A 12,657-nucleotide genomic window follows, 5' to 3' on the forward strand; every position below is an offset into this window, starting at 1 on the left:
CAATGACAGTCACTGATATTTTGGATAGGACTTCTGCGGCTCGAAGCAGGTTTTCAATCAGGTTTCAAGTCTTTATGATAAAAATATTCCGGGTTTATTAAAAGCCCCCTTAATGCACCACTGACGTACGTGTCTCCCCCCTCCAGCACACAGACTGCGTGGGTGGCAGCTTTTCTTGATCCTTTTTGAGAAAGAAGAAGCATCATCCAAGCAGACGCAAAAAAAGTCATGTGACAAGAAACACACACACACACACACACACACACACACACACACACACACACACACACACACACACACACACACACACACACACACACACACAGAGACAGTCTTTAAATACACAGCTTGTTAAAAATAAGCCTGTTGGAAGAAATGGTGTATAATGGCACCTGTGTATAAGTCATCTGCGATAAAAGTCGCGCAGAAATTGTTTAAGAATAAACATTTATTACATTTTCATACATATAAATCTGCAAGACAAGTTATTTATTCAACCATGGCAGGTACTGTATATCACAAGGCATCCCCTTTTTGAGGTTATACAATGGCGACACCTACCGCAACAGCACCAGATATGAATATTTGTAATTCACTTACCTAACACAAGGTGTCGCTGTAAAGCAACAAACTCGGGAGCCCACGGTGTCAGAAAAATGTTTATTCCCTCACATTTCTGCTCAGCATCTAGACTCATCCCACCAGCTTCCCCCCTACCCTGTTGCACAATAACACTTCCATGAGAAAAAGCCCAGGTTCAGCGTGCAGTAGTGCATGAGATGACGTCATCTACCGCTCTGATAAAGTTCACATTAGAATTACGCATTCCCTCGAGCTTCATTCTCAGTTTTCGTGCACTCAGGAAAAAGGTCACCATGGTAGTGCTTCTACTTACAGTTCATTGTGATTTTATAAATGAGAAATGTAACACACACACAAAAAAAATGTAGGTAACAATAACAGTGAGCAGTAGAAAAAAAAAGGCACAGTAAGTTCACCCCTGCTTTTCAGAGGCGGTTCTGGTTCTGCAGCAGTTAGAATTTAGTCATGCTGAGGGGCTCCGGATTTAAAACTTGTCCACTCCGGGAGCGCCGGATGTCTCCTTTCAGTACTCTCTCTCGACGCAGCCCACTTGAGCCGCGTTGTCGGGACACTTGCAGGAACGGCCGTTTGGTGTTGCTAAACACAGGTGGGAGCAGCCACCGTTGTTTCCAGAACAGTAGTTTTGTCCTGACAGACGGAGGGGACAAAGGAAACATTTTACAGCAGGCATCGGTGGGAAATAGCCTCTTCACTGCTTGTTATTAATGCACTAAAAACATCCAAAGGAAGCACGCAGCAATCTCCAGATGTTGGAGGCCCCTTTCCCCTGACTCTGCATTCCCTGGCTTTAACCTTATCTAGAAGAGAGGCTGTTGCCTGGTGCCATTAGTCATTCCTTTGCTTGATAATAAATACAAGCTGGAAGAATTCCCCCAGTTGCTTAAAGATTAAGAACTGTACTCATGTTTTTTTGTTTGTTTGTTTTGTTTGCAAAGTGCTCTAAAGGATTCTTTAGAGAGCCTGCAGAGGTCACAACTAGGTCAGCCTGGTCCCAAAAAGGAAAAGGAATGCATAATAAGGTTGGCCTCAAAGGTAGCCCCCAAATATACAAGGGTCAAGCAGTTTCTGCATGCGGCTTTAAAGTGGAGCTGAACATCAGGGTTAGATACCATGCAAAGATTCGCTTCGCACATGTGAAGAGGGGGAATTGAAGGGGAATGTGTCATCACAACTTCCTACCTGCAGGACACTGGGCATAGGCTGTGGCAATCCCGTATAACCTGGTCCGCTTCTGAGGCTGGAACTCATCTGACTCCCTGCTGGCATAGCGGTCCACTGCAATCACAGCATCCCTGTTGCAAACACAGTCAGCACAGGAGTTCAGAAATCCAGGACTATCTGAGCTTGCGCAATCATCCGTCCGGCCTCCTTATGTTTCCTACAGACTGAGTAAGGCCAAAGAGGGTGATGAGGGTGGGTTTCTTAGCCACAACATGACATAGTTTGTTGTAAACTGTTTAAGTGTGCACCACCCACACCACCTCCTCTCAACCTTTCTGCGGCCCTGGCGAGATCACAGGGAGGCCCTGTGGAGGTCACTCGCAGACGTCTGGGGCTGAGAAATTGCAAGCAGCTGTCACTTTTTAGGACTCCTCCTCACCTCATGTGCACACTAACACACACACATACTCACACATGCGCACACACACAAAGCCCTCCCCTTTTTTTCTGCAGTCGCTCAGGAATAAATAACTTACAGAGCCGGACACATGTGGAGGAAGCTCCACAATTTCGAGCGTGGGAGCGTCTGAGCCCTGCCACAGAGAATGTAAAGGGGGTTGAGTGTGGGCAGCTTTTTGACCTTTAACCTTCCCTCTCTTTCCTCTGCCTTGACACATTGAATCACAGGTAAAAGTAAAAACCCTGTGTCTTGGGTGCTACAACACCAGTGGGTCTCATTTATAAACAAACTCCAGCTGCAAGAAATATATATATATATATTTTTCACGTTTTAAAAAGGTAGAGTTTGAAAAAACATTCTTAAAATAAAAATCAAACCTTTGCCAGTCGGTGTAGTAGATGTTTTTCCCGAAAGCTGTCATTCCAAAAGGATACTGGATCCTCTCCAAAACCGTACTGCGACTACCCCGACCTGGATCCATGCACTCCATTTTATGCGTGCCTGCAGGCGAGAGACTGTAATTAGTGCTGATTGCACACAGCAGACACCGTTTCACAGATGAGTCACCCGTCTGAAATCTACCTGCGTCTGCCCAGCAAAGCTGTGAGCTGTGAGGGTCGTAAGTCAAGCCGTTTGGCAGGCCTAGATTGTCTCTAACCAGCACCCGTCTGTTGGATCCATCCATGTAAGATGTCTCAATCTTGGGGGCTTTACGGTTCCAGTCAGCCCAGTATAGGTTACTGTTGGAGGACAGGTGAAGAGTGAGTCTGCTGTGATGTTCAGCAACACTGAATATCAATCTGTTTGTGAATGTTACCTGCTCTTTAAAGTAAATGAGCATCGCAGATTTTTACAGAGAGTGCTGTTTAACTCAAACTATGTTCAATAAACAGGCTGTTAAATCGTAACGCACCCGTTGGAAGGGTCAGCGATGATGGCTCGGGGGTTGACGAGGTCGGTGTTTATGAGGACACGCCGGTTAGACCCGTCCAAAGACGCCACCTCGATGCGATCCTTAGCGGAATCCGTCCAGAACATTGTTCGACCCAAGTGGTCGATCGCAATCCCTTCTGGGCTTTCCAAACCTGTTAAAACAGTGCATTTTTCTGTTTTTTTTAACCTCCTCTTTCAAAATGTAGTGGAACCAGTAGCGTGAAGAAAACACTACCTGAACTAATGACAGAAGTGGGCTCTCCCCCCTCGATGTTGGCCTTGCTGATGGAGGGAGACGTGATTTCTGTCCAGTACACCGTTTTCTCCACACAGTCGTAGGCTACACCAATGATGACCTTCTCCTGTGGAGCCAAGGAGGGTGTGAGCAAACAACAAACCTTTGAAGTGCAGTTTTCGTCACACAACAACGGTCCAGAACGTGGAGCAGATGTGCTTTTTGGATGGTATCGTCGAGACTTTAAATCCAAACAAACTGAGTCACACAGTGAGGAGCTCAAGCAGACTTCATGCCAGCTGTTTTGGAAATCAGTGCAACAAGAAAAGCAGACTGCAACTGTAAAGTTGTCTGACTGATGTTAGCAATTAGCTTGAATGTCACCATGTGCCCCCAATAAAGTGCAAGCTTTGGATGCGAGAAGCAGATGGGAAAAATCCCAGAGCTGAAGAAAGTTTTAGGACAACAGAGCGCAGTTATTTGTGACTGTTTTCTCATATATTATTTAAATTAAGTAAACAATCCTGACAGGAAATTGTGGCTTTAACTTAAAAATAAGAATAAAACTGCTGCAAAAGCCACATAAACATTTATGAAATAACTCCTCTCTTAAAGATGAACTTACGGGCAGGTGGAGGACGGGCTTGGCATCGTTCTTTTTCATGTCGTAACCCCCCAGAGGAACGTGCTCTATCCTGCCGCTCTGGGCAAACAGCAGGTGTGTTCCTGGGGTCAGGGCGTCTACATCGGGCCGTGGCCGGGGTCCGACGGGCGGCAGCCCAGTATTGTGGTCGATACCTAATTGAGACGCACACAAATCAGTTCATCAAAACTCCCGAAGTGTTTGTGCTTCCATAGTTTTTGTTTAATGCCACTGTGAGTGACACTGTCACCTCTTTCTGTGATTTACTCACACATTGGTCTGCTGCCAGGTCCGGTGCGAGTCTCCGAGATCTCCTGTCCATTTTGGTCCACGCACCAGCAATGTCCCGTGCTTCCATGGCACTGCATGGGCTCATATTGACCGTTGTTATCACACGTGGGGATGTAAGCGCCAATCGGAGGCCGCGGCCCCCGTGGGCCAGACACACCCAGGACGCTCTCTCTGTGAACCTCACATCGTGTTTTTGTCCTCCCTGAAGAAAAATATGAAAAGAAAGACTCAAAAATTAACAAATACAGCCTGCAACAAACTCCCCGAACTTGTTTCTTTTATCTTTTTGGAGTCTTCTAATTTAAATTTCAGCTACACATATTCACATCCTTCACAAGGCATGACAAATTCCTCGCGCTTTCCAGAAGGGAATGAGAAACAGATTCCAGCTGGCACCAATATACTCTGGCGAGGAATTCATTTTCCAAACACCCCCTACGGCCTAAACGGCTACAAGGCTGTGAATGAAAATGACCCATTTTGTGAAACAACATCAAACAAAAAACTATTACTCGGCTGTCTGAACTCCAGTGAAGGACCTCCAAAACAAACATGTAACTACACAGGCTTTATTTTCAACCCCCAGAATGAATGTGCAACCAAGCACGCTAACAAATAACACCCTGTTTAAAGCGGTTCAATTCAGAGAGTTCACCTACCAGGAAGGCACTGGAAACCGTCGCCGCTGTAACCCGGCCTGCACTGGCAGGTGAAGGATCCCTCGGTGTTGTAACACACGGCGTCTGAGTGACACCTGCTTTGCTGACACTCGTCTATGTCTTCAGGCAGATGGATGAGATGATAGCGAGATGGATGGATGGAGGATGAGAGAGCAGAAAAAAAAAAATCAAATATGAACATTTTCTGTGTAATTTTATGAGTGGAGATCCATGCAGCAGAACTTGGGCGAACCTTTGACTTAAACTTTCCTCAAATAGCAGAAAATCAAGCAAAAATGTGGAAAGAATGGAAGGACCCAGACCAGAAAAACCCCTCCAAAAAACCCTACACCCAGACCCGGGACCTCTACACATGAAATTCCCATCTGTTTTTAATGTTTCACTCTTCGGTCTCTGTTGGTGTATTATGCAACCAACTTCACCGCCCACAGTCCCGAGCAGATGGTGTAACAATTCAAATAATTCCTAAGGATGCATTTGGTGAATCAAGTGATTTTGGCCACACTGAACATAGTCCTTACTTTCAGCAGATTTTTCTTCATGTCCCTCGTTTTTGACCGGTCACACTTAAAGCTGCTTTGATCTTAAGTGCGCCGGACCAGTGAAATTACATGACAAATGTGTAAAATCATTGCCCAGACTGTCCTGTAGTTATAAAATTCAAAGTTTCATTCAGAAAACAAAGTCCTTTTCTGTGAACTCACTGTAAAAAAAAAACAAAACCATAAATTTCTGTGGTAGATAGTAAAAAAAACCCAGGAAATTTCCATCATTTAATTGTGTATAAAGCGGGGTGGGGGGAATCTTCATCAATAGGAAAAGGTGTAAAACTTAAACAAATATAAATAAAGTGAAGTTATAGTAAGTAAAGTTAAAACTGTGTTTCTAAAACTCCGGAGTGGAGTTTTTGCTGGGCCGATTCTGGCCCCTGGGCCTTATGTTTCACACCCCTACTTTAGAAGCTCCTACTATTTAATTTAATTGTTTCATTTTATTTTATAAATGGAAGAAACAGGGAAAACTGCAAATTCTTACATGCAGCCAACAAACTTTAAGCCTTTTTTGTCAGTAAAATTACCTAAAAACTCATTTAATAATAGAAAACATGTAACACTGCTTATTGCAGGTTGGTGAACTAACATGCAAAAAAGAAAACTCACAAACAAACAAGCAATGAAAAAAAATCTGAGAGCATAATGTTTGTCTGCAGTACCTTGGCAGCTTCTACCGTCTCCTGTGAACCCTTGTAGGCAGGTGCAGACATAGGACGAGCCTCCGGTGTAGCTGCACTGAGCATGGGGTGAGCAGGTATGGGTGCCTGCCTCACAGTGGTCCACGGGTCGATCAACCTCTGAGGAGAAGCAGAACAAGTTCTGGGAAATGCTATCAGCGTGAGAAAAATAATGTGTTGACTGGTTTTGGATAGAGCCGCTTAAGTTGGGGAACAGGGTGAAAAATATGGCGTGAAATTAAGACGAATGAATATACTTGAATATTTATTTAACTGAAATTCAAGTTGGATCCTTTGGGGGCATGCCAGAAAATACTTTACAGCCACCGCGCTGAGCAAAAGTAATTTGCTGCTGCTGTTACACGTGTTAATAATCACCACAGACTTTTTCATACTATAATGAATTTTATTACAGGTTATGTTTGCACCTCTACCTACTTAGAACCAGGTGGGGTTTGCCTGATATGGAATAGCACTTTACAGCACACAAAAGCCACTTACTCATGCAGGTTCTCTGGTCACTACCGAACTGATACCCCTCTTCGCACTCGCAGCGGAAGGTCCCGGGCTGGTTGTTGCAGATAGCGTTAGGGCCGCAGCGCTGAGGATCCTCTCTGCACTCATCGTTGTCTGATTAAAAAAAGAAAAAGAAAGAAAAGAGTAGTGATGAGATGCTGAACTGATAACATTTTTTTTCGTCTGTCTACTGTCTTTTGCTTATCTAATTCAGAGTCACAGAAGAGGCTGGAGCGTATCCCAGCTGTCATAGGATGAGAGGCGGGGTACATCCTGGACAGATCGCCTCTCTGTCCAAGTGCCTTTTTCCTGTTTTTATGTATGTAAAATCCTGGGAATCTTTACATGTGACGTTGAGTCATGTAAACAAAATGACTTGATTTAAATAGTCTTGGACTGGGTTTGAGTTTGAGAAGTCTGGTTTGCCAGATAAGTTTTTCATTACATTATCAAATGTTTTGGGATCAAAGAAAAGAGCCTGATTAGATTTCCTAATACTTTTATGATAGCATCTGTCTGAAATTCTTCCTTCCTCTTCCTGTTTGGTCTCTAATGCAAAAGATTCGGTTGTATAGAGCTTGAACTAGCTCTGTTAACCTGGTCTCTGAGTCGGAAATGCTTTGTTTATCCTATGGGACTCCCCCTGCTAATTGTATGATTGTGCTGTTCCCTAGTCAGGAAGGAAGGCTTTAGAAAATCTGGGTTGATTTTAATGATGAGTTTGAAAGATATGGAAACAGTTAGATTTTTCCAAAAGCAGAAAATAAACTCTAACTGCTCTTTGTTACACGATTAAATATGCAGTTCTTACCATAACATGTGCGTCCATCGCCGCTGAAACCAGCAGCACATTGGCAAGTGAACGTTGCTCCCTCTCTGACTTTGCAAACAGCATTCGTGTCACATCCGTGTCTTCCGGTTAAGCATGGGTTCTGCTCCGGCTGCCCTCCTGAAAAGGAAAGGTGAATTTTATTTCTAAACAGGTTTTGTTTTGGGTTTTTGAAGCAAAACATACCTATTTTTATCATTTAACAATAGCAACAAAAAGCCTGTCTGGTAAAAATAATCTCTCTGTCAGGACGTTGTTCCTGAGGAAGGAAGTGAGCTCAAACCAAAGGCAGGAAAACAAAAAAGTCTTCTCACCATTGATGTCCCCGATCTTGCTGGTCAGGGCGAATCGGATGAGTCGTTGTCCAGGATCGTAAATGGCAAAAATGTGGTCCACGCTTAGCATCTGTGTAGGTTTCATGTCTCTCAAAGTCTCGCTATGATAGCAGCCGTTGAAGGAGATGGTCTCACGCCACTGAAATCTCCTGGTTTCCCTGGATCCATCCGGCAGAGTCACTACGTAGTCCCGAGTGGACGACGAGGTGATCACTGAAAGGCAAGATGGACACGTTATAAACGCTCAACTTTTTTTACTTCTTTTATGTCTCGGTCAAAATCAGAAAAGGTGGTGAAATATTGTTTCTCTGTTCAAGTCATGTCTCACAGTTGTTGTTGTACTGGTAGATCTCAGAATACGGGTCGAGCTTCATGGTGGAGCCAATAGGCACCTCAGCCACCCGGCCCTCCAGGTTGGTGCTCACAATCAGGTGGTCGTGTTCATCGATGCCTTTAAACTCTTGCCTGATGTTCAGCTTTTCATTCCCTGGCATAAAGGTCACCTCAGCCTGCCGAGTGAACTCCCCCCCTGTGGAGGCCAGAGAGGAGGATGTTAACTCTAATACTGGCCCGGGATGAACTTTGTCTCGTGGCCTTCTGTTACAGCTGAGGTAATGCGAGTGGAATTCAGGGAGACAGCGCAGAAGACTGCAGCTGTATGCAAGCTGTGTTTGCAGCAGCGCTGACATTTGTTTACAGAAATGTATGCTTCCCACTAGTTTTTTTTTTTGAAACCCTGTAAAAACTACAAGACATCACACACATCATGAGATATCTTCATTGCAGCATTGTTCTCACTCACCGATGATGCTGAAGCCGTTCTTGAAGCCTGGGTGCTCCAGAGCAAACGCCCACCCAATCACACCACTAATTGACACCAGGGGCTCCAGCGAGGGCCCAACAGTCTCTGGGAGGTCACTGATGGCGACGTAGGCTCGACCCTCATTCGCAACAATGTAAGAATGGAGGTCGATGTTGGCGAACTCCACCGGAGAAGGAGACCTGCCCACAAACACTCTTCCGTCTACTTTGCCGTTCACCCTCTGTGGCTTTCCTGCAAAATCCCCCAAAGAAAACAAAACAAAAACACAGCCACCCCACTGAAGTTACTCACAGAGACGTGCAAACCCACTTCACTTAAAATGAATTTCATCCAAGAACAGCTAAGATTTCTTCTAATGTTTCCACATCAACCAGCTAATAAAAAACGTCATATTTAAATGCTTTTCTGCGTGTACCTTCTGCCACACACTGTATCCCGTTGCCATAGAAGCCAGAGATGCAATGGCAGCAGTATCCGTTGGCATAGTCCCTGCATTCACCAAACTTGGAGCATTTATTTCTGTTGTTTGTACAGCTGCCAAGGTTGTACGAGAACACTGAAAACATGGGAAACGGTAGGAACAGTAAGAATACCATGACTGGAACAGCTGATAAGACAATATACAACATGCTCTCACTCTCAAAATACACTGTGATAGACAGCATGGCTCAGGAAGCAGAGCTGCAGACCAGCTTGCTACCATCAGCGAGTGTGGGTGAACGGCTCACTAAAAAGCACTCGTTGGATTAAAACATCATAAACTCACCATCTACATTTATAATTGGATCATCCACCTCCACCACCTCCGGGTTCTGTGGTTGGAACTGAACTGGGTGGACTTCAGTCTGTTCCCCCAGATAAGGAGGGTAGGCTACCACCTCTCTGTCAGGGTACAACGGCTTCCTTGCAGCGCTGGACTCCTCATAAGCGTCAACATCTTCTTGTGGTGGAGCCTCAGTGGGCAGCTCAGGGACCTCACCTGGAGCCACGTTGCTAAAATAGGGAGAAGTCCCAATCTCGTACACCCATACACCCCTCAGGCCAGAGTTCGTCTCCCTGTGGGGGGAAAAGTTTAGATTCTGGGCAGAAAACATGTCTTCAAGAACCGTCATTGTTACCGTCTCACTTACTCTGTTAAAGCTCTCACGGACTGCTCGTCATCAGTGGTGGTGCGGTAGTATGGTCCCTTGCTGTAACTGAGGAAACCCCAGACTAAACCCTTACTGAAACCAGCATGCATGATTACATTAGTGTCTCCCACAAGCATGGAGGAAAACTTTATCCCATCCCTTGGATACAGGACAATAGCGTATGAGGTGGTCTCCTGAGATGCAATAACCAGCTGGAAGGTGTTTCTCTGAGGAACAAAACATTATAGACTCTGTCAGTGATCACATCCACTTGAGATTACTTGAATAACTATGTGACACTCACCTTCTTGATGCCGCTATCTCCTCTGCTCTCAAGTCCATGGGTGGTGACATCAACCCAGGTGACCACCACAGCATGGGTGGGATTGATTTCGTCGTCTTCAGGGAAAGCCCTGTTGATGTGCTCAGCAGCGCGGCGTAGAATATCAGGACTGGAGTCCTCTCGGAAGAAAACTTTCCCCACGCCATCGCTCGTGTGCAGGTCTCCTTGCAGAGCTGCAATCATGCCAAATTTTGGGGGCATTTTGCCAAGATACGTCAGCTCGCTTTCTGGCTCTTTTGTGGCGACGAACCCATTGGTATTAATCTGAAAGGAAAAGCTAAAATCATTAATCTAGAAGACAGAAACTGAAATGAAATCCCTGCGATGTTGTACACAGTTTTATTCTTGACACAACTTGAACTGTTTCACAGGGGATACAATCTGACCCACTTTGATCTTCATTACAGTAATGATTTGAGTCAGCAGCTATGTCCCACTACTGTGCTAATGAACAAACAAGATGCTATTTAACGCAGTCTTTACACACTTGCAGTGGGAACACATGCGAGGCTCGTAAAAAAGAAAGAAAAAGGCGCTCGTGTGAAGAAAACACGCCCAGACACACACTGGACATGGGGGCTCCTTCACTTCCTGACCAAAGGAAAAAACAAAAGGTTTCCTGTCCTTGCCCCCGATGAGTAGCCCCAGAGAGCCTAAAGATTGCGCACTAAATGTCATTACAGAAACTTCCTGCCAAAATGGAGGGTAGATCTGGGAAAATGATCAGTGATCCTATTTACAGAGGTGCTGCAGATAGAGAGCTCTAAGGTTAGTGGTTAACATGTAAGTGCTCAGTAAAAAAATGGATCATACTCATGAAGGGTGAGAAGAATCATCCCCCCCACCCCAGGGCAGAGACAGTTCAGGGCAGACCGTCTCACAGATGAAAACAAAACTCTTGAGGGCATCTTGACTGCAGCGCAGAAATATGTTTGTGGTGGGTAATGGAAGGTTAACCTGGAGGCAGTCAGCAGACTAATTGGTGAACGCTGCATTCATGTGTTTCATTTAAGCTTCAGGCTCATGTGTTAATCACGTTAATCATTATCTCTGCACGATCTCCATTTAAGGAGATCGTGCAGAGACAGCCTCCACTGGGTTGAGACTGGACAGGCTACTGTGGAATGAATGGCAAGCTTTACTAAAGAAGAAACTTTCATTTTAAGAGCTTGAATGCTTGGTAGAAACATCTTTATGCATAAAACATCAGCAAAGCTTTGACGAATGCATCTGTTAGTGTAATCACTGCGTCATGGCACAGTTTCCTCATGCAGCACTGAAACAGAGATGTAGCACTTTTCTTTGAAACCAGAACTGCGGGAATAAAGGGCTGTTTGTCCGTTCCACACAATGGTGCGGCTTCTTTTTTAAAAACACTACAGGCCAACAGTTAATATTCTAGCAAATCATACAGTTTTACATGATTCACTGCATTTATTCCAGAAACAAACCTCCCAGTGACCACTCTGTAAAGTTCTCTGTCTCATCACTGGGTGTTTTTAGGATGGATTGCAAAATAAGGTTTGGTATTTGGTACCGGCAGTAAAATGATAACCTCGAGGGAAACAAAGAAATGCCTGGGCACATGCTTTCGACATGATACAGCGATAAGAAATCCAGTATTTACAAATACTCCACAGACAAGGAAAAAGTGATACCCTGCTGGAACTCCGTTTTCCAACTTCAAGGAACTGTTTAAACTCACTCCATTTCTGGCTAACGCGCAATTGCGCAAGAACTACGGACGTTTGATGACCAGTAAAGCCAACGCAAGTGTATTAATGTTAATAATAATAATCATCAAAAGGTTAAGAATTAACTTACAAAGATGCTGCCGAAAGTGCCATCATAAAACAACACCGGGGTGCTCAGATCCAGTCGGTACGTCTGATCATTCCCTGGCTCCAGTAACTGGTCTCTTGCGCTCGGACCAAAAGGAAAAAGTTCGTCTCGACTTATGCTCTGTACCGAGACCACAAGTCCGAGAAAACTCAGACAAGCGATCCAGCCTTGCTCCTTCCAACCCATGGTCCGTCTTTCAGAGGGAGCTAAGCAGTCCTGCGTTAAAGGCGCGAGTGATACATCCAACCCAGTAGTTGTAGAAAGAGTTGTGGGCGGTCACTAACTCACAGAGGAGTTTCAGTGAGAGGTAGCCCATGCTTTGCTTTCATTAATGTTCCTGAAACAAATGGTATGGTGCTGTTGTTGTTGTTTTCTTTTTATAATGGCATGCACTTTGACTGAGTCAAATTAAACTCTGAGAAGAGCTAAGGTCATTTGCAGATCCTTTATTTAAAATTCTTCAAACGGATTATTACAGTGTTGCCAATACAGTAGAAAACAGACACTATGTGCAGATTATAAGTGGTTTTAATAGAAGGGCCACTGTCTCTGGAGGGACAACACTGAAGCTGTATTTGCAGGTTTGGACACAGGCCAGCAGG

At 44.8% G+C, this 12,657-nt stretch overlaps 1 protein-coding gene across 1 annotated transcript; it reads right to left on the reverse strand.

The window, feature by feature from the left end:
- Nucleotides 1–430: 430 nt before the first annotated feature.
- Nucleotides 431–12,301, reverse strand: nid1a (nidogen 1a). The gene is made up of 20 exons (XM_006807664.3): nt 12,038–12,301; nt 10,175–10,477; nt 9,871–10,097; nt 9,507–9,796; nt 9,156–9,296; nt 8,720–8,971; nt 8,246–8,446; nt 7,897–8,130; nt 7,565–7,702; nt 6,739–6,867; nt 6,220–6,357; nt 4,986–5,105; nt 4,307–4,528; nt 4,018–4,190; nt 3,393–3,519; nt 3,138–3,309; nt 2,807–2,964; nt 2,602–2,725; nt 1,783–1,895; nt 431–1,230 (listed from the first exon to the last, which is right to left on the reverse strand). The coding sequence occupies exons 1-20, from the start codon at nt 12,239–12,241 to the stop codon at nt 1,106–1,108; spliced, it is 3,591 nt and encodes a 1,196-aa protein (XP_006807727.2). The 5' UTR covers nt 12,242–12,301; the 3' UTR covers nt 431–1,105.
- Nucleotides 12,302–12,657: the final 356 nt, after the last annotated feature.

Source organism: Neolamprologus brichardi, chromosome 13, assembly GCF_056152115.1.
Source record: "Neolamprologus brichardi isolate AB-2024 chromosome 13, ASM5615211v1, whole genome shotgun sequence".
In the NCBI taxonomy this organism is placed as follows: Eukaryota; Metazoa; Chordata; class Actinopteri; order Cichliformes; family Cichlidae; genus Neolamprologus; species Neolamprologus brichardi.